This window comes from Balaenoptera acutorostrata, chromosome 1 (assembly GCF_949987535.1).
Source record: "Balaenoptera acutorostrata chromosome 1, mBalAcu1.1, whole genome shotgun sequence".
NCBI lineage: Eukaryota > Metazoa > Chordata > Mammalia > Artiodactyla > Balaenopteridae > Balaenoptera > Balaenoptera acutorostrata.
In genome coordinates this window covers 31,977,980-31,992,905 of record NC_080064.1, presented here as the reverse complement: position 1 = coordinate 31,992,905, position 14,926 = coordinate 31,977,980, and the positions used below count along the sequence as shown (strand labels likewise).

Below are 14,926 nucleotides of genomic sequence, written 5' to 3'. Positions count from 1 at the left end.
ATTAAAAAAAAGAAAAAAAAGAGGGAATGAGAAGGGAAGAGGATGCCTAGAGACACACCCACTGAGGCTCCAGGCAGAATCCTCCCCTTGACCACAAGGCAAAAGTCTGGTACCCTCTGGGGTAGGGGTGGGACACAGCTGAGAACAGAAACTTCAGCCCATAATCACTCTTCAAGTTACAGGGGCTTCCAGACCTTCTCTGCAGCAGCATCCTAAGTCGGGGCGGAGATTCGAGCCAGGGGCACCAGTTCTGCTTCTGCAGGAGAGCCAAGGCGGAGCCAGGAAGCTGGTTGGCTTCTACCTGACAGGTGGCAACAGGCAGACCAGGGGCCAAATCACAGCAGGTCCCAGCCACAGCAACTGGCCAAGCTCAGGATAGCACTTTGGTGTTGATGGGTTCTTAACACTCACACCCAGGTGTGTTCACAGACCTTTCCCCAGGAGGAGGACTGCTGGAATAAAAGACGAGTGCAGCCCCAGATCCTGCTGCACTGTCAGCGCCTCTGGAGGCATCAGGTCTCTAACCCCACGGGGCTGAGAAATGACAGCTTTCCACAGCCCCCAAATCAACCCATCCTTCCTCCGCATTCCTAACCTCAGTCCTAGGCTGCTCCAGAACAGAAAGACGTGAGTCAGACTGACATTCCAAACCTGTCTTTGTGTCACCGGGGAAGTCACTAGAAAAGCATGATGGGAATCCAGTGGCATAAAGACGGCACCTTGCAATGTGACAACCACCTTCCCAGACTAGCTGCGGTCCCACAGGGACCCTGAGCCTCAGAAAAAGGACAGCTTGGCTGTCTTTTCTGCTGCCTGCACAGAATTCTGCCCACGTGGTCATTTTCCATCCCTTCAGCTAATGTGACCCAGATTTACTTTCAAAGAGCTGGAGCCGAGCCGGTGGTGTGTAGCTGCAATCCATTCTGCCCCACTTTCAGGGACTCTCTCCTGTTCATCTCTCCTGCTACTGAAACGGAGCTCCAGGACAGGGTCACGGACTCTGAGGATATTGCCAGGAAGAAGTAGATAAGCTGGAAAGGAGGAGGAGCCTTGGGCTCAGGAGTAGGGATTCCCAATAGAATTGCTTTTAGGGCTCCATTTTCCACCCCTGCATCCCCTTTTTCCCATAATGGCTTGGCCAGAAACACACACACACACACACACACACACACACACACACACACACACACTCTTCCATCTGCTCTCTGACAAAGCCCTGGAGTGAACAAAAGAAAGGGACAGGACTAAGAGGCCTGGGGCCACTTCCTTGCTCACCTAGGAAACTACTGGCTTCCTGGAGTCCCCACTGCCTCTTCTAGTTGCCCAGGGAAGATACGAGGAATGACACACTAAGTGCAGTAATAGACATGTTAACCCATGTTTGTCTAGTATGTTCTGACTTTCATCCAATGATCATTCGAAACAGATGTCATCATCTCCCCTTTACAGATAAGGAAACCGAAGCCCTAAGAAGTGAAGTCATTTGCCCAAGTTTCCTGACTCCAGATCCCCTTGTCTTCACAGTGCCTGGCACACAGCTGGGGCTAAACCCACTTTTTAAACTGAAATGAATGAACAAGCAGCGAGGCACCTTCTGAGAGCTTCCATCCTGGAGGAGAGACACATGGGCACAGAGGATCAGACTTCTTCCTCTGACCAGGCACAAGCTCTTAAGGCTATCTCCCCAGGAGTGAGCCCTTGAGTGACTCCAGCAGCTGAGCGTAGGCTCTGAAAGCAGGAGCAAACACCAGCATCCGAGCTGCATTTCACAGCCCTCCCTGAGCCTCTAGCTTCTAGAGCCCATGCTTTCAGAGTGAGATCCTGGGGCAACACCATGAAGGATGAGCTGGGCCTCCTGACTACAGTGAGCTCTCACCAGCGAGATCTGGAGGGGGAAACATACCTGGAAACAATGAACTTTAATATAAGGCCAGCTGAAACAAGGGCTGGGTAGAGATACGATTGCTCTCTGACTGGAGAGATCAGGGAAGGCTTCCTGGGGGAGACCACGTTGAAGCAAATGTTGGGGATGATGACTTCACCAGCACCTGCTGGGAGGTTCCCAAAAACAAATCCTATAGATTTCTACTGGTTCACCGGGAGGCCAGTCCTTAGCCCTGAGTCCCTGTGCTCCCTTCTTTCATAATACATACAGGAATGTAATTATTTTGTCCCTTCTGTCCTCTTAACTAGACTGAGTTCCCTGAAGAAGGGATCACATCTTCAGTCATCCTTAAGTATCAATGCCAAGAACAGGGAGGGTCCTGAATATGTGATGTTAAGATGGTTGAATACCTGATTGATAGGTAGATAAGGAATCCTTCCTGCACCCAGCCCTGCCCAAACAGGGTCCCTTCCTCCAGATACTTTACTGCCATCTGCAGGAAATTTGCCACAATACAAACCTACAATGACAAAAGTATGAATGGTGCCCCCTAGAGTCGTGCAGTGTACAACCATGTGACATGGTCCTGCACTCTTGTTTATTCCCCCCACTCCTCATAAGCCCCAAGGGATACAGCCTTCTCTCCTCTCCCCTCTTCTACGCTATGGGGTTGTGTTCCTTGCTCAAGTACCCTCCTCAGCTCCCCGCTTCCTGTCACCCCGCCACCCCACCAATGAATAAGGATATTTCTATTGCTATTCAATAACAGAGAGGTAAAGGGCTTTGAAGAGTCAGTTTACTAGATCTTTGTCTCTGCTTTTCTCTATAGGTCAGGATCCTGAGGTCTCTCCCAGAAGTGACCAGAATGACTCTCTGGTGAGTCTGGAGACCAAGTCAGCTATTTAGATTGTCTCCTGCAGAAGTTTCCAGCTGGCCTGGTTGCCAGGTATTGCCTAAGGGAATGGAAATAGCAATGTACCCGGAGTTGGAAGATCTGGGTCTACTGGTCCTGTATGACTATAGGCAAGTCCCTTAAACCCTTTGGGCCTCAGATCCTAACACGTGTCCTAACGCACTGTCACTGTGAAATCTCTGTGATCAACAGAAACAAGGTTTTCTCGTTAATGACTATTATTCCACTTCAATGTGGCCGGGCTTAAGGAGTTGAGAATGGGGCTAGCAAGGATGAGAGAAAGAAAAAATGGAGGGAAAGGATGAGGATGGGAAGAATAGGGTTACATCATGCGTGGGGCCCCTAGAACCTGTTCTGACTTTGTAGACTGAGATCCGCAGCTTTCTCGGCCCTGACATGCCTCTCCATCCGACACGTGTGATCAGCAGGGGTCCCCCATCCGGCCTCTCCAGCATAGGGGAGGCCCTGAGACCAGCGCAGGACACCGAATGGGGCCAGGGAAGGGGGCGGTCTGTGTATTTGGTGAGACTGATTCAGACACCCCCGCTTGGCTTCAGAACCCAGGCCCATGGGGAGGAAAAAACTGCACAGGCCACAGCTGGCTTCCAGGATGAGACTGACTTCATTTCCTCCCAGAATGTAAGTTCTAACTTCAGAGAGCTTCAGCGCACATAGGGTCTCCCAGACGTGCCCTTCCTGCACCTCACAGGAAGCAATCCCCGAAGAAGGAAGGCTGCCTTTTTAATTACTCTGGTAGAACCCCCATGATGTTCTAAATCACAGGAAGATCTCAGCCAGGCCCTGAAGTAGCGGTCCCGCCTCTTCTCTGCTGCCTCTCTTCTCTCCTACTAACGAAACACACCCAACTGCAGCGCACAAGTTATTTTTAACCATGGCAGTCTCCCCGTTTTCAGCCTCACTGGCCCAGCCCCCTTCTCAAGACAGTTATGTGGCAGTGTCAGGACGTAAAGAAGATCAGCCACGGATGCCGGAAGCAGCACAGCAACCCCCTATCCCTTTGCTCAGTGGACCCAGCAGCGTTCTGAGGGATTAAGCCCCCTTGGGCCCACTCCATTTCTGGTCTAGACTCGGAATGTTAAACAGCAGGCAAATCATCCCTTGGGGTTCTTCAGAGAAGACTGGACGGGGAATTCATCACAAAGGGATCTATAGGTACGGTCAGTCATCCCTCGGTATGTGCGGGGGGATTGGTTCCAGAACCCCAGCAGACACCAAAATCCACGGATGCTCAAGTCCCTTATATACAAATTGATGTAATACAGTTGACCCTCCATATCTGCGGGTTCCACATCTATGCATATGGAAGGCCCACTGTGTTCATGTGTGATGGAGGATGGGGCTGGAGGGTGTGAGGAAGGGAGAAGGAGGCCTCCACTCTGCTGCCTTCAGGAGAATGAGGGGTTTGTGCGTCCAGAGGCCCCTCAGTGGGGACCCTTCAAGGCTGGAGACAAATAAAGCCCTTCCTGCATCGTAGGGACAGCTCTGAAACTCTATTGACTGGCTGATGCCATAGGCCCAAAGGTCTCGAGAAAGACTAAAGAGTCCTTCCTCAAGGGCTTCCTATTGCCCACAGAAGGGGTTCAAACTCTCCAGCCTGTCTTCCAGATCTCCTCCCTTGAAGCTCACCCCCTCTCAAATCCTTTCCGGATTACTTGAGCCCACATAGCCCTCTCCCCACCTAGCTTTCCACTACAGCCCACTGCCTGTTCCTGGATCACAATCGGTCACATATTGAATGAATATGTGAATGCAAGCACTCCTTGCATTCATTCATTCAATACTGGTTGATCTCCAACATGCATAAGGCCCTGTGAAAGGAGCTGAGGGTAAAAACATAAACAAGACATGGTCTGGAATTGCTTACAGTCCTAAGGGAGTGACGGGCACCCCGTGGGATGACTGCTATGCTGTACCAGGGAACAGAGGAGAGAAAAGTATGAAATGAGAGCGGAGGAGGGAGCTCTGGATACCTCTGGGGGTAACAGGGAGAGGGGAGGCGGCCCTTACAACAGGAGGAGGGGCTCCTGGCACCTCGCAGAGAAGAAAGTTCAGGCATGGAGGCCTGATCCTGCAGGAGGCGCACCTGTGGGAGCCGAGGTACGGCTCAATGTGGCAGGTTGCCTGGAAGTAGCGCTGATTTTGATGGGTGTTTATGCCATACCCTTTATGCCACAGGGATGAAAAGCCAAAGAAGGTGTGTAAGCAGCTGAGTAACAGGATCAGGTCTGCATTTTTGAACAAAACACTCTGTCAGTCATGTGGAGGAAGGGGGGCAAGACCAGAAGGAAGAGAACTATGGGATGGAGGTTGGAAGGTCCAGGTGAGAGATGACAAAGTGGAGGCAGGCAGGGTGCCTTGTTTGAGGGACACAAAGGAGGTAGCAGGACAGGCCTTGGTGATGGATTGAAAGTGGGTGATGTCACTGAATTCGCTGCAGGCGCTGCTCTGTCTGTCTTTCTGTCTGCACTCTGGCACCAACACCTGCTGAGGTGCTGAGCACAACCCACGGAGGCAGCTCTGGATGCCTCTGGTGGAAGCAGCAGAGAGAGCACTTCCCCCTTACAGAGCCAAGAACCGTGCGAAGAGCTTTACATACATTATCTCATCTAATCCTCAAAACAGCCCTGCACAGGAAGCATTCTCAAGATGAGGCAGGTGAGGCTTAGGCAGGGTGAGAGACTTGCCCAGAATCACACAGCTGGTCGGTGGCAGGGCCACAATCCAGCACCTTCCCTCCCTGACTCCAAAGTCCGGGCTCGTGACCACTGCGCTGCACTGCTCTGCTGCTTAGCAAAGGGGCAGCAGCTCCAGCCCTTGCCCTGCAGAAAGGGTAAACATGGACCACATTTTTAGAAGGCAATGTGTGTGAAACTGCCTTCTCCAAGGACTTTATTCCAAGGAAATAACTCAGTGGAAGTCAAGTATTGTTATTCATAAAGATGTTCACTGCAGCATTGTCCATTGTGGCAAAAAAAAAAAAAAAAGTGGAAAATGAGTAGGATTTTTTAAATCATGAAATATTACACAGCCTTTAAAAATGGTAACTATAAAGCCTAAGATGTAACGTGGAAAATCTTTTCGATGTAGGAGTTAAGTGAAAAAAGTCAGATCCAGAATGGTACATGAGCCATGAAGGCGACTACACGGAAAATATAACTGCATGGGGACAAAGGCAGGGAAGAAGATAAAAAAAGGAAAACAGGGCTGGCTTTAGCACACAGGCATTAGGAGTGGCAGACTTTCCTCTTCAAATTTTTCTTTAATGTCTTTTCATCATCTTTCCAGTAGTAATAATACCAAATTGGACTCCAGCTGTCAGAGAGCCCAGGGAGGGCACCTCCACCACCCCACCCCCATCCAGCACACCCTTGGTCCCCAGCTCACTCTGGGCCTCTCTTACCAGCGACTCTGACCACAGCACGCTCCGCAGGGTCCAGCACCGAGTCCTGGCTTTTCCGCTTTTTCTGTTCATGCAGTGGCAGGTTCCAGGGTAAGGTGTCCCCTGGGGGACAGGGAGACAGGCTCCCTGACCGCTCACTCCTGTAAGATCGCTCGCTCCGACATGACCGCTCGCTCCGGCATGACCGCTCACTGAGCGTTTCTTCATCTGAGGAAGACATGGCCCAGGCAGGGGCTGCAGCAGAAGGGCCTGGGGACCAGGGAGAAGTGATCTGTAGGGGAGAGAAGTGTATGTGAACAGACCGAAGGGGTCACAAAAGGAACGCTGGGACTTGGGAAGCAGAGGTTCTAGTTCTGGTTCTGCCACTGACTTGATTTCTTTACCTCTCTGAACCTCAGTTTCCCTATCTGGAAAATGGGGATAATTATACTACATGACAAAACTATCTCATGGGGTTTGGGGGAAATCACGTGAAGTAATATATGTGAAGGTGCCTATAAATCTTAAAACACTATGTAAAAGTTAGCTCCTATTAGGGACTTCCCTGGCAGTCCAGTGGTTAAGACTCCACGCTTCCAATGCAGGGGGCACGGGTTCGATCCCTGGTCGGGGAACTAAGATCCCACATGCCACGAGGCCACCCCCCCCCCCACCAAAAAAGTTAGCTATTACTAGTAACCACTATTTTTGTTACTTAGTACTTGTGGAGGATTAAGCTTTCAAGTCTTATAGATAGATATGGATTCAAATTCTACCCCGTCATTTACTAGCTGTGTGACCCTGGGGAAGCCATTTAACCTCTTTGAGTCTCAGCATCCTCATCTATAAAATGGGAATGTAATAGCACCTACCTCACAAGGTTGTTTGCAAGGAATATATGAGATCATGCAGGTAAAGTGCTTAACAGAGCCCGGTGTCCAATAAGCACTCAACAAACAGCATCTATTATTACATTCCTGTTCTACTTACCTCCTGGGAATGTTATAAGGATAAAATGGGGCAACAGATGGGAAGTATTTTCAAAAAGCTAAAGCACAATCTCAGTGGTAGGCATGCAATAAAGCATGAGTTAGAACAGGCAGAAATTCTTGATTTCTCCTGTACTGTCTCTGGCAAAAGACAGAGATTAGAAAAAGCACTAAACCTGAAGTAAGACAGACCCGGGTATAGCTTCCGGTTTGGCCACTAAAAAAATTGTTGTGATCTGGGGCAAGTCATTTCACTTCTCGGAGACTCAGTTTCCCCATCTGCAAAATGGGGTAATATTTCAACTTCTAAGTTGACGTTTTAAGAACACAGCAAAATGCAAATGTAAAACACTGGCCGGTGCCATGCGTGGCACACAACAGGCATTAGATAAAATGTTCATTTGCCGGGCTTCCCTGGTGGCGCAGTGGTTGAGAATCTGCCTGCCAATGCAGGGGACACGGGTTCGAGCCCTGGTCTGGGAGGATCCCACATGCCGCGGAGCGACTGGGCCCGTGAACCACAACTACTGAGCCTGCGCGTCTGGAGCCTGTGCTCCGCAACAAGAGAGGCTGCAATAATGAGAGGCCCGCGCACCGCGATGAAGAGTGGCCCCCGCTCGCCGCAACTAGAGAAAGCCCTCGCACAGAAATGAAGACCCAACACAGCCAAAAATTTTAAAAAAATAATTAATTAATTAATTTTAAAAAAAATGTTCATTTGCCTATTCTATTCCAAGGGCTGCTGTGGAAGTAAGTGGCACAGCGTGGGGGTGGGCGAGGTGGTACAGAAAGTCCATTTTTCTGGTCAGTTTAGCCAGTGGAGGGATCTGAGTGGAAATACAACCACTCTGGAGCCAGCTGGGCTCCACCAGCCAGACTGGGCGGCCTTCCCTCGGCCAGGCCAAGCTCACTGCCTGGAACCACGTCTGCTGCACACGGCCCACCACCCCAACAGCCTCTTCAGAGCCCCCCAACGGCGCATGCCCGCAGTTACCAGCCTCCCTGCAAGCCCCAAATCCATCCCAAGTAACCAACTCTCACTTTGGCTCCAGGGTCCAGGGAGGGCAGGAGACTATCGCCTTTCACTTATGGGGAATACCTGCACACAGGGCTGTGTGGAGACAGGGAGCTGGCCTAAATGGCCGGACACCATGGGTCTCTGGGCACAGCCCCTCCTGGATTCTGGGAATCTCAGCCTGGAGGCAGCAAGGGTCAGAAACACCTCCTGGGTCACTGGCAGATCCCTACCATAGGCACAGAGTGAGGAGAGATAACAAAAGAAACATCCAACGGTGCGGAAGGCTTCTAGGCAGCCTCCAGCAGGCAGAACAGCACTGCCAGGGCACCTCCTGTGCCAGCAGCATTTGGGCCTTCTTCCCATGCAAGATCAAGAAGGAATCCAGCCCCAGAAGGCAGAAAGGAAAGGACTCAGGTCCTGGCACAGCTTTGCCTTTTATCCTAGCATGTAACCCCCATTACCGTCTGGTGCCTGCCTCCCACTTCGTATAGCCTAGTCAGGTGCATGAATGAATGCCCCCATCGCAGGGAAATTCAGCCCGGGCTTCCATCCCTACCCTCAGCCCGGGGCAGGAAAACGCCTCTCCTCTCAGACCACCTGCTCCCTCCCCGAGACGCCCATTTCACTACAAAGGCCCGTTCAGCCAAGGCCTCCTGCCTGAGAACCCGTCCCTCCTCGACTCGACCCGGGTCAGTCTCCTGACCCTTACAAACACCTGTATGACCTCGGGGCTGCCGCCCCACCCCTCGGTCACCTGAGCCACTCCATCAATTCCCAATTTACTGGAGCGCGTGCCCACGCCCCCAACCCGTTCCGAAGGTCGCAGGCCAGGTCGGCGACTGGCACCTCACCTGGAGCTCTCCGGTAGCGGGCCTCCCTCCCTCTCGCTCCTAGTCCCATTCCCCACGGTAGGGGAGGGGCGCGCCGGGAGCCAGGGGCGACGCGGGTGGGTCCGCGTGCCCGCCGCGCGCGGCTGACAAAGAGCGGGGCCGCGCCATGCGGACGCGCGACCAGGGACCCAGCAGGCGCGTGGGCCAGCTGCCGAGACCTGGGACCGTGAAGCCACCTTCCCCGCCCGCCCCTGCCCGCCCCCGCAGGTCTCTCGCCCGGCCCGGGAGGGCTCGGTGTCCCATTTTCCCGGAGAACACGCCTCCCTTTGGCCCGGGCAGCGCCCGCCGAGGGAAACCCCGAGTCCGCGCGCTCGGCGCTGCCCGCCGCCGGGACTGCAGGTGCGAGGCCCGGACGGCCGCGATGCCTGTGCCGGTCAACCCGCCCTCCCGCTGCGGCCCGCTACCCGGGCTCGGGCGCGGCCGCCCCGCGAGATCAGGCACCGCGCCCCGGCCGCCGCCGCGCACCCCGTGCAGCCGGGCGGGGAGCCTGCCGCCAGCCCCGCGCCCCGCGCCTTACCCTGTGAGCCGGAGCGGCGGAGGACCTGCGGCAGCGGCAGCAGCAGCGGCAGCGAAGGCAGCGGCGGCTGGGCGCGCCCCGGGCAGAAGCGCAGCGGAGGGGAGCGCCGCGGAGCCGAGGGGAGCGGCTCCCACAATGGCCGAGCTCGCGGCGCCGAGCCCCCCGCCCCCCGCGCCCTAGAGGCGGCGGCTGAAGCGCAGCCGGCGCAGCCGCCCAACCCGCTCCCCCACCCCCGGCGCTGACGCCGCCCCCACCCCCCGATGCGCGCTCCCCGGCCTGCACCCCACCCGCGGCAGCTTCCTCGCGCCCGCAAGCCCTCCGCATGGACCCCGCGTCCTCTCCCAGGGTCCTTCCCCCCGTGACTCCTCCCCTGCGGCGGCCCGCGTCCTCGGGGCCAACTCACACCCCCACATTCCCCGCCTTCGGCTCCGGAGCCCTCTCTGTCCCGGCCCCGCGGCCGCTCGCTGACCCGGGCCTGGCTCACGCGGCCCGCCCCCTTGGAGCTCCTCACCGCAGGTCCCCGGGTCGCTCTCCCAGGCTGCGGGGCTGTCTCTCAGCCCGGACCCGGTTCTCGAACAGCCCGTTCCCCTGCCTGACCCCCTTTTGCCTGCTTCCCCTAAACCCATATTCCGTCCCTACTCCTGGGGCTCCTGCTCCCCCTCCCGAGAGCGCCCTGCGGGTCCACTTACACGCCGGGCTTCGGGCTTCGGGCTTCGGGAACTGAATGTAGGAGGGACCAGAAGGAGGCCCCGTCTTCCCCGCGGGGTAAAGGGCAGAGGGGAACCAGGCCCCAGGAAGAAACTCAGACTCTGCTTTAGACAGCAGTAGCCCCATTCAGAGCCTTGGAAGAGACTTCATCCACTGAGAAAACATTTATTGAGCTCCTTCTGTATGCTCTGCCTAGTGATACAGTAAATAAGAGCCAAGAAAGAGTGCCTTCAATGCTCTCCTAGTACAGATCCATGTACATGTCCAGAGAAGGAAGGGTATTTGTCTAAAGTCACTTCACTAGTAGTCTGCACAGCAACAGCTACCATTTGGGCGTGCCTCCTGGGGACCAGGCAAGGTGCTTCACCTGGGTCATGCCACACCTAATCCTCACCATGCTATTCATTCATTCATTCAACAAATATGTACCCTGTGCCAGGCCCTGTGCCTGGCGCTAAGGATACAGTGATGAGCAAGATGCATATGGTCCCTGCCCACTGGCTCGACTGGGTTAGCAATAAAGATGGACAATTAGCTGTAAATCATTGTGCATCCCATGAGGCAGATCAATACGTCAATTTCTGGATGTGGAAACAGATGATTTATTCAGTCATCTGGGAAGAAAGGAGCCAATCCAAGACTGGAATCCGTGTCTTCACACACCGCGTCCTGTGTTCCTTTTCACTGTAACTATTGGGGAAATGTGGGTTGGTCCAAATTACTGAGGCCCTTGACCTTCAAGCTAAGAAGTTTGGTCTAGGGACTTCCTTGATGGTCCAGTGGTAAAGAATCCGCCTTCCAGTGCAGGGGATGTGGGTTCCATCTCTGGTGGGGTAACTAAGATCCCACATGCCGCCGGGCAAACCACCCTGCCACAACTACTGAGCCCGCACACCTCAACTATAGAGAAGCCCATGGGCTGCAACTAACACCCGACATAGCCAAAAATAAATAAATAAAATATTTATTTAAAAACCGGTACTTAAAAAAGAAAAGAAATTTGGTCTAAATTATATGGTTATGAGCAGCCAAGGAAGGTGGAAACCAGAAGAGTGAAAGAAACCAAGGACAGGCTCAAGATAAGTGTGTATGGTTATGCTGGGAGACTACTGCAATAGTCCCAGCAAAAGGTAAGGAGGCTCTGGTCCCAGGTAGGGACAGTGGGGATGGGAAGGGATGATTTCCACTCACTGAAACCTTCTAGGTTTCTGTTTGCATGCATTCTCCCCCATTAAATAAGGGAAAGGAACTATCACTTACTAAACTCCTACTAAGAACTAGACAATGCCCTGGGTATTTTTGCATATATTATCTTGTTAAATCCTCCCCATAACCTTGTACAGTAGGTACCTTTATTATCCTCATTTTACAAATAAGGAAATAGAGACTTTGAGAGGTTATGCGACTTACTAAAGCCCACAAAGCAAACTAGTGTTGAGGCTTGCCAGGCCTGCCTCCAAACCTCATGCTCTAACCATCAGTCTCCACTGTCTGAAGCCAAAGCAAGGAACCCAAGTCCTTTGACTCAGTCAAGTGTTCTTCTCCTTGGACCACAGGTACCGCTTAGACTTCCAGAGAAAGGTCAGGAGTCCACAGCTGTAACCTAAACGGTACCTGGGCCGGTAGTGCAGGTCCCTGTGTGGGATATCTCTCCACAGAAACCTGCAGAGGCCTCAGCCCAGGAGAATTCTTCAGCCTGATTCTAAAGTTCCTTTATGCCTTGAGGCAAAAAGCTGAAGAGGCAATAAAGGAATCACTCTCAGCTTAGAAATGAGTGCAAAAGCCCTTCCCTGGTGAGACGGGAACATGGGTGCCAAGGGGGAAGACCAGCTGAAAGCATAGCCGGAGTGTGGGGAGCCTGGGGATGAAGCTGAGTCTCCACAGGTGCCGGGATCTGTGGGCAGGACCTTGGGCCAGCTGAGGGGAGCTCATGGGGGAGGGCTGTCAAGTCCCCTAGGACGCCTGCAGTCCCAGCCTCTCTGACTAGAGAACATCGAAAGGTTTTCCTCCTCTCCAACCTCAGTGTCCTTCCCAAATCTGACCACCAGTCCTGTCCTGAATTATTCATGCTGTGGGCTGTGAGAAGGTGGAGCTTCCAGAAGCTTCTGGACTTAGGACATTCAGTTGTGTCTCCCCAGGGCTCCAGCTCCAGCAGTGCTACCCTGGGGTTGAGTTGCTGGTGAGACATGCCAAGCTTTTTGCAGCTGGCAGCCGGCCAGTAACCTTGGGCTACTGGGCTTCGATTCACTTCAGCAATTTTTTATTGAGGAATACTATGTGCTGGGGACAGTTTTGAGTTCTGCTGGGAACACAGATGTGAATCCGATCAGGTCTTTGTCCTTGAGGATTCACAGGGTGATAGAGGGGGCAGGCATTTAAAAATCATTGCCTTCTGTGGGACTTCGCTGGCAGTCCAGTGGTTAAGACTCCGAGATCACAATGCAAGGGGCACGGGTTTGATCCCTGGTCGGGGAATCTAAGATCCTGCATCGTGCATGCCACACAGCTCAGCCTTAAAAAAAAAATTATTCCCTTCTGAAATGTCCTCTGGGCCTGATAAGTGTTCCCCTCTACTGTCCCTTATTTCACCAACTGGAGGTCTCTGCCGATTCCCTCTAGAAGTTAGTAGCCTTGGAACTAGGGAACCTCACACCCTGTACACCTGAGCAGAGTTCTCTCCTTGGAGGGGTGCCAGAACAACTTTTTATCCTATTTGGAGTCCTGAACTAGGTTCCCAGACTGCTGCTTGGGCCACCAGCTTTCCAGACACATCAGAAGAATGACACTCACTCTCCATTCAGCAAACACTAATTAAGCATCGACTCAGTGCCAAGCACTAAGCTTTGTGCTGATTCATTTTTAAAATGAACCAGAAAAACACGGCCCCTGTCCTTGTGTTGCTCACAGCCTAGGTGGGAGATAGACAAGCAAAAGGGCAGTTATACTTCTACTGATTCATGCTGAGATGGGGAAAGTACAGGATACCCTGGAAGGGAGCACAGAGAAGGGACACTTTCTAGAAGCTTGAGGCCAGGTATTTTTACCAGGCATTTCATCCTTGTCCTTCTAGGTTCTTGTTCCAGTGGAAAATTTCAGTCATCCAGCTTCATGGAAAAGCTTGCTCTTCAACAGTGTGTATTCCTTCTATCCCCACCTGCTCCTCTGGACCCTCTGGAATTAGACAGGTGTCCGACTGAAGGTGAAGATGAAACATGAGCATGGGTAGAGGCTGGAGCCCTGTAAAGTTCAAGTATCCACGTAGAGGAAGTAGCACAGAATCCCCAAACTGGGAGGGACCTTACAGATTTCTAAGCTCTGCCTAGAATGTTTTCCTCCCATCTTTCTCTGATTGATTCCCCCGCATCTGTACACTGATGACATCCAGACTTAATGTCCCATCTGTAGCTCCAGCTCTCATCTCTCTCCTCCTAGCTCCAGACTCACATCCAACTGCCTCCTTGACATCCCCATCACTACCTGGATGTCTCATAGGCATCTCAAACTCAAAATGTCCCACATAGAACTCTTGATATCTGCCCCCTACCACCTACAAAACTGTTTCTCTCCCAGTCTTGGCCATCTCAGAAAATGGCTCCACTACCTGCCCATTTACTCAAGTCAAAGATCTAGTAGTTACTCTATTTTTTAAAAAATATTTATTTATTTGGTTGCACCGGGTCTTAGTTGCAGCACACGGGCTCCTTAGTTGCGGTGGGTGAGCTCCTTAGTCGTGGCATGCGAACTCTTAGTTGCAGCATGCATGTGGGATCTAGTTCCCTGACCAGGGCTGGCACCTGGGCCCCCTGCACTGGGAGCACGGAGTCTTAACCACTGCGCAACGAGGGAAGTCCCTAATAGTTACTCTTGATTTTTCTTTCTCTCATTCCCTTCAGCCCCATCAGGAAGGTCTGACAAAAGGCCTCCATAATGTATCCTGAATTCATCCACTTCTTCCATTTTCCTCTTACTACCTTAATCCATCGCTCACCTGGACAACTGCGCTCGCCTTCTGAATCATATCTGTTTCCACTCTGGCTCCCACCCCATTTCGATCCACGAAGCAGCCAAAGTGAATCTTTTTAAACATAAATCATGTCATGTCATACACAGTTCCAATTTGCACTTAGAATAAAATATCAACTCCATATAATTGTCCATAATGCTTTATACAATCTGGCCCTTGCTTAGACCTAATCTCAAGATCCCATGGTCACTGGATTCCAACAAATCAGACCTTCTTTTTCCTTTAATAAACATCTCATTCTCATCTTGGGGCTTCACAAAGCTGTTCTGGTTGCCTGAAATCCACCCCCCTCCTGCCCCCTGCCTAAAATCTGTGCATAACTGGTGCCTTTTTCATCATCCAAGACTCAGCTTACAAGTCACCTTCACAAAGAGGCGTTTTTGACCACCCATCTAAAGTAGCGACTTCCTTTAAACCTTGTTTTATTTCCTTCTTAACATTTATTATTTTGCCATCATCTTGCTTACGTGTTTACTGGTTTATTTTTTGTCTCCCCCTCCAGGATGCTTCATGAGAGGGAGGACCGTCTGTGCTCTTCACTGCTGTATCCCTACGGTGCCGAGCACATGGTAGGCTTTCAGC

General features: G+C 52.4%; 1 protein-coding gene across 1 annotated transcript; it reads right to left on the bottom strand.

Moving 5' to 3' along the window:
- Positions 1–212: 212 nt before the first annotated feature.
- On the bottom strand, positions 213–9,737 carry LOC130708133 (microtubule-actin cross-linking factor 1-like). Its single transcript, XM_057545720.1, has 3 exons — positions 9,613–9,737; positions 6,220–6,490; positions 213–301 (listed from the first exon to the last, which is right to left on the bottom strand). Exons 2-3 carry the CDS (start codon positions 6,437–6,439, stop codon positions 213–215), a joined length of 309 nt encoding a protein of 102 aa, XP_057401703.1. The 5' UTR covers positions 6,440–6,490; positions 9,613–9,737.
- Between the last annotated feature and the right edge of the window lie 5,189 nt (positions 9,738–14,926).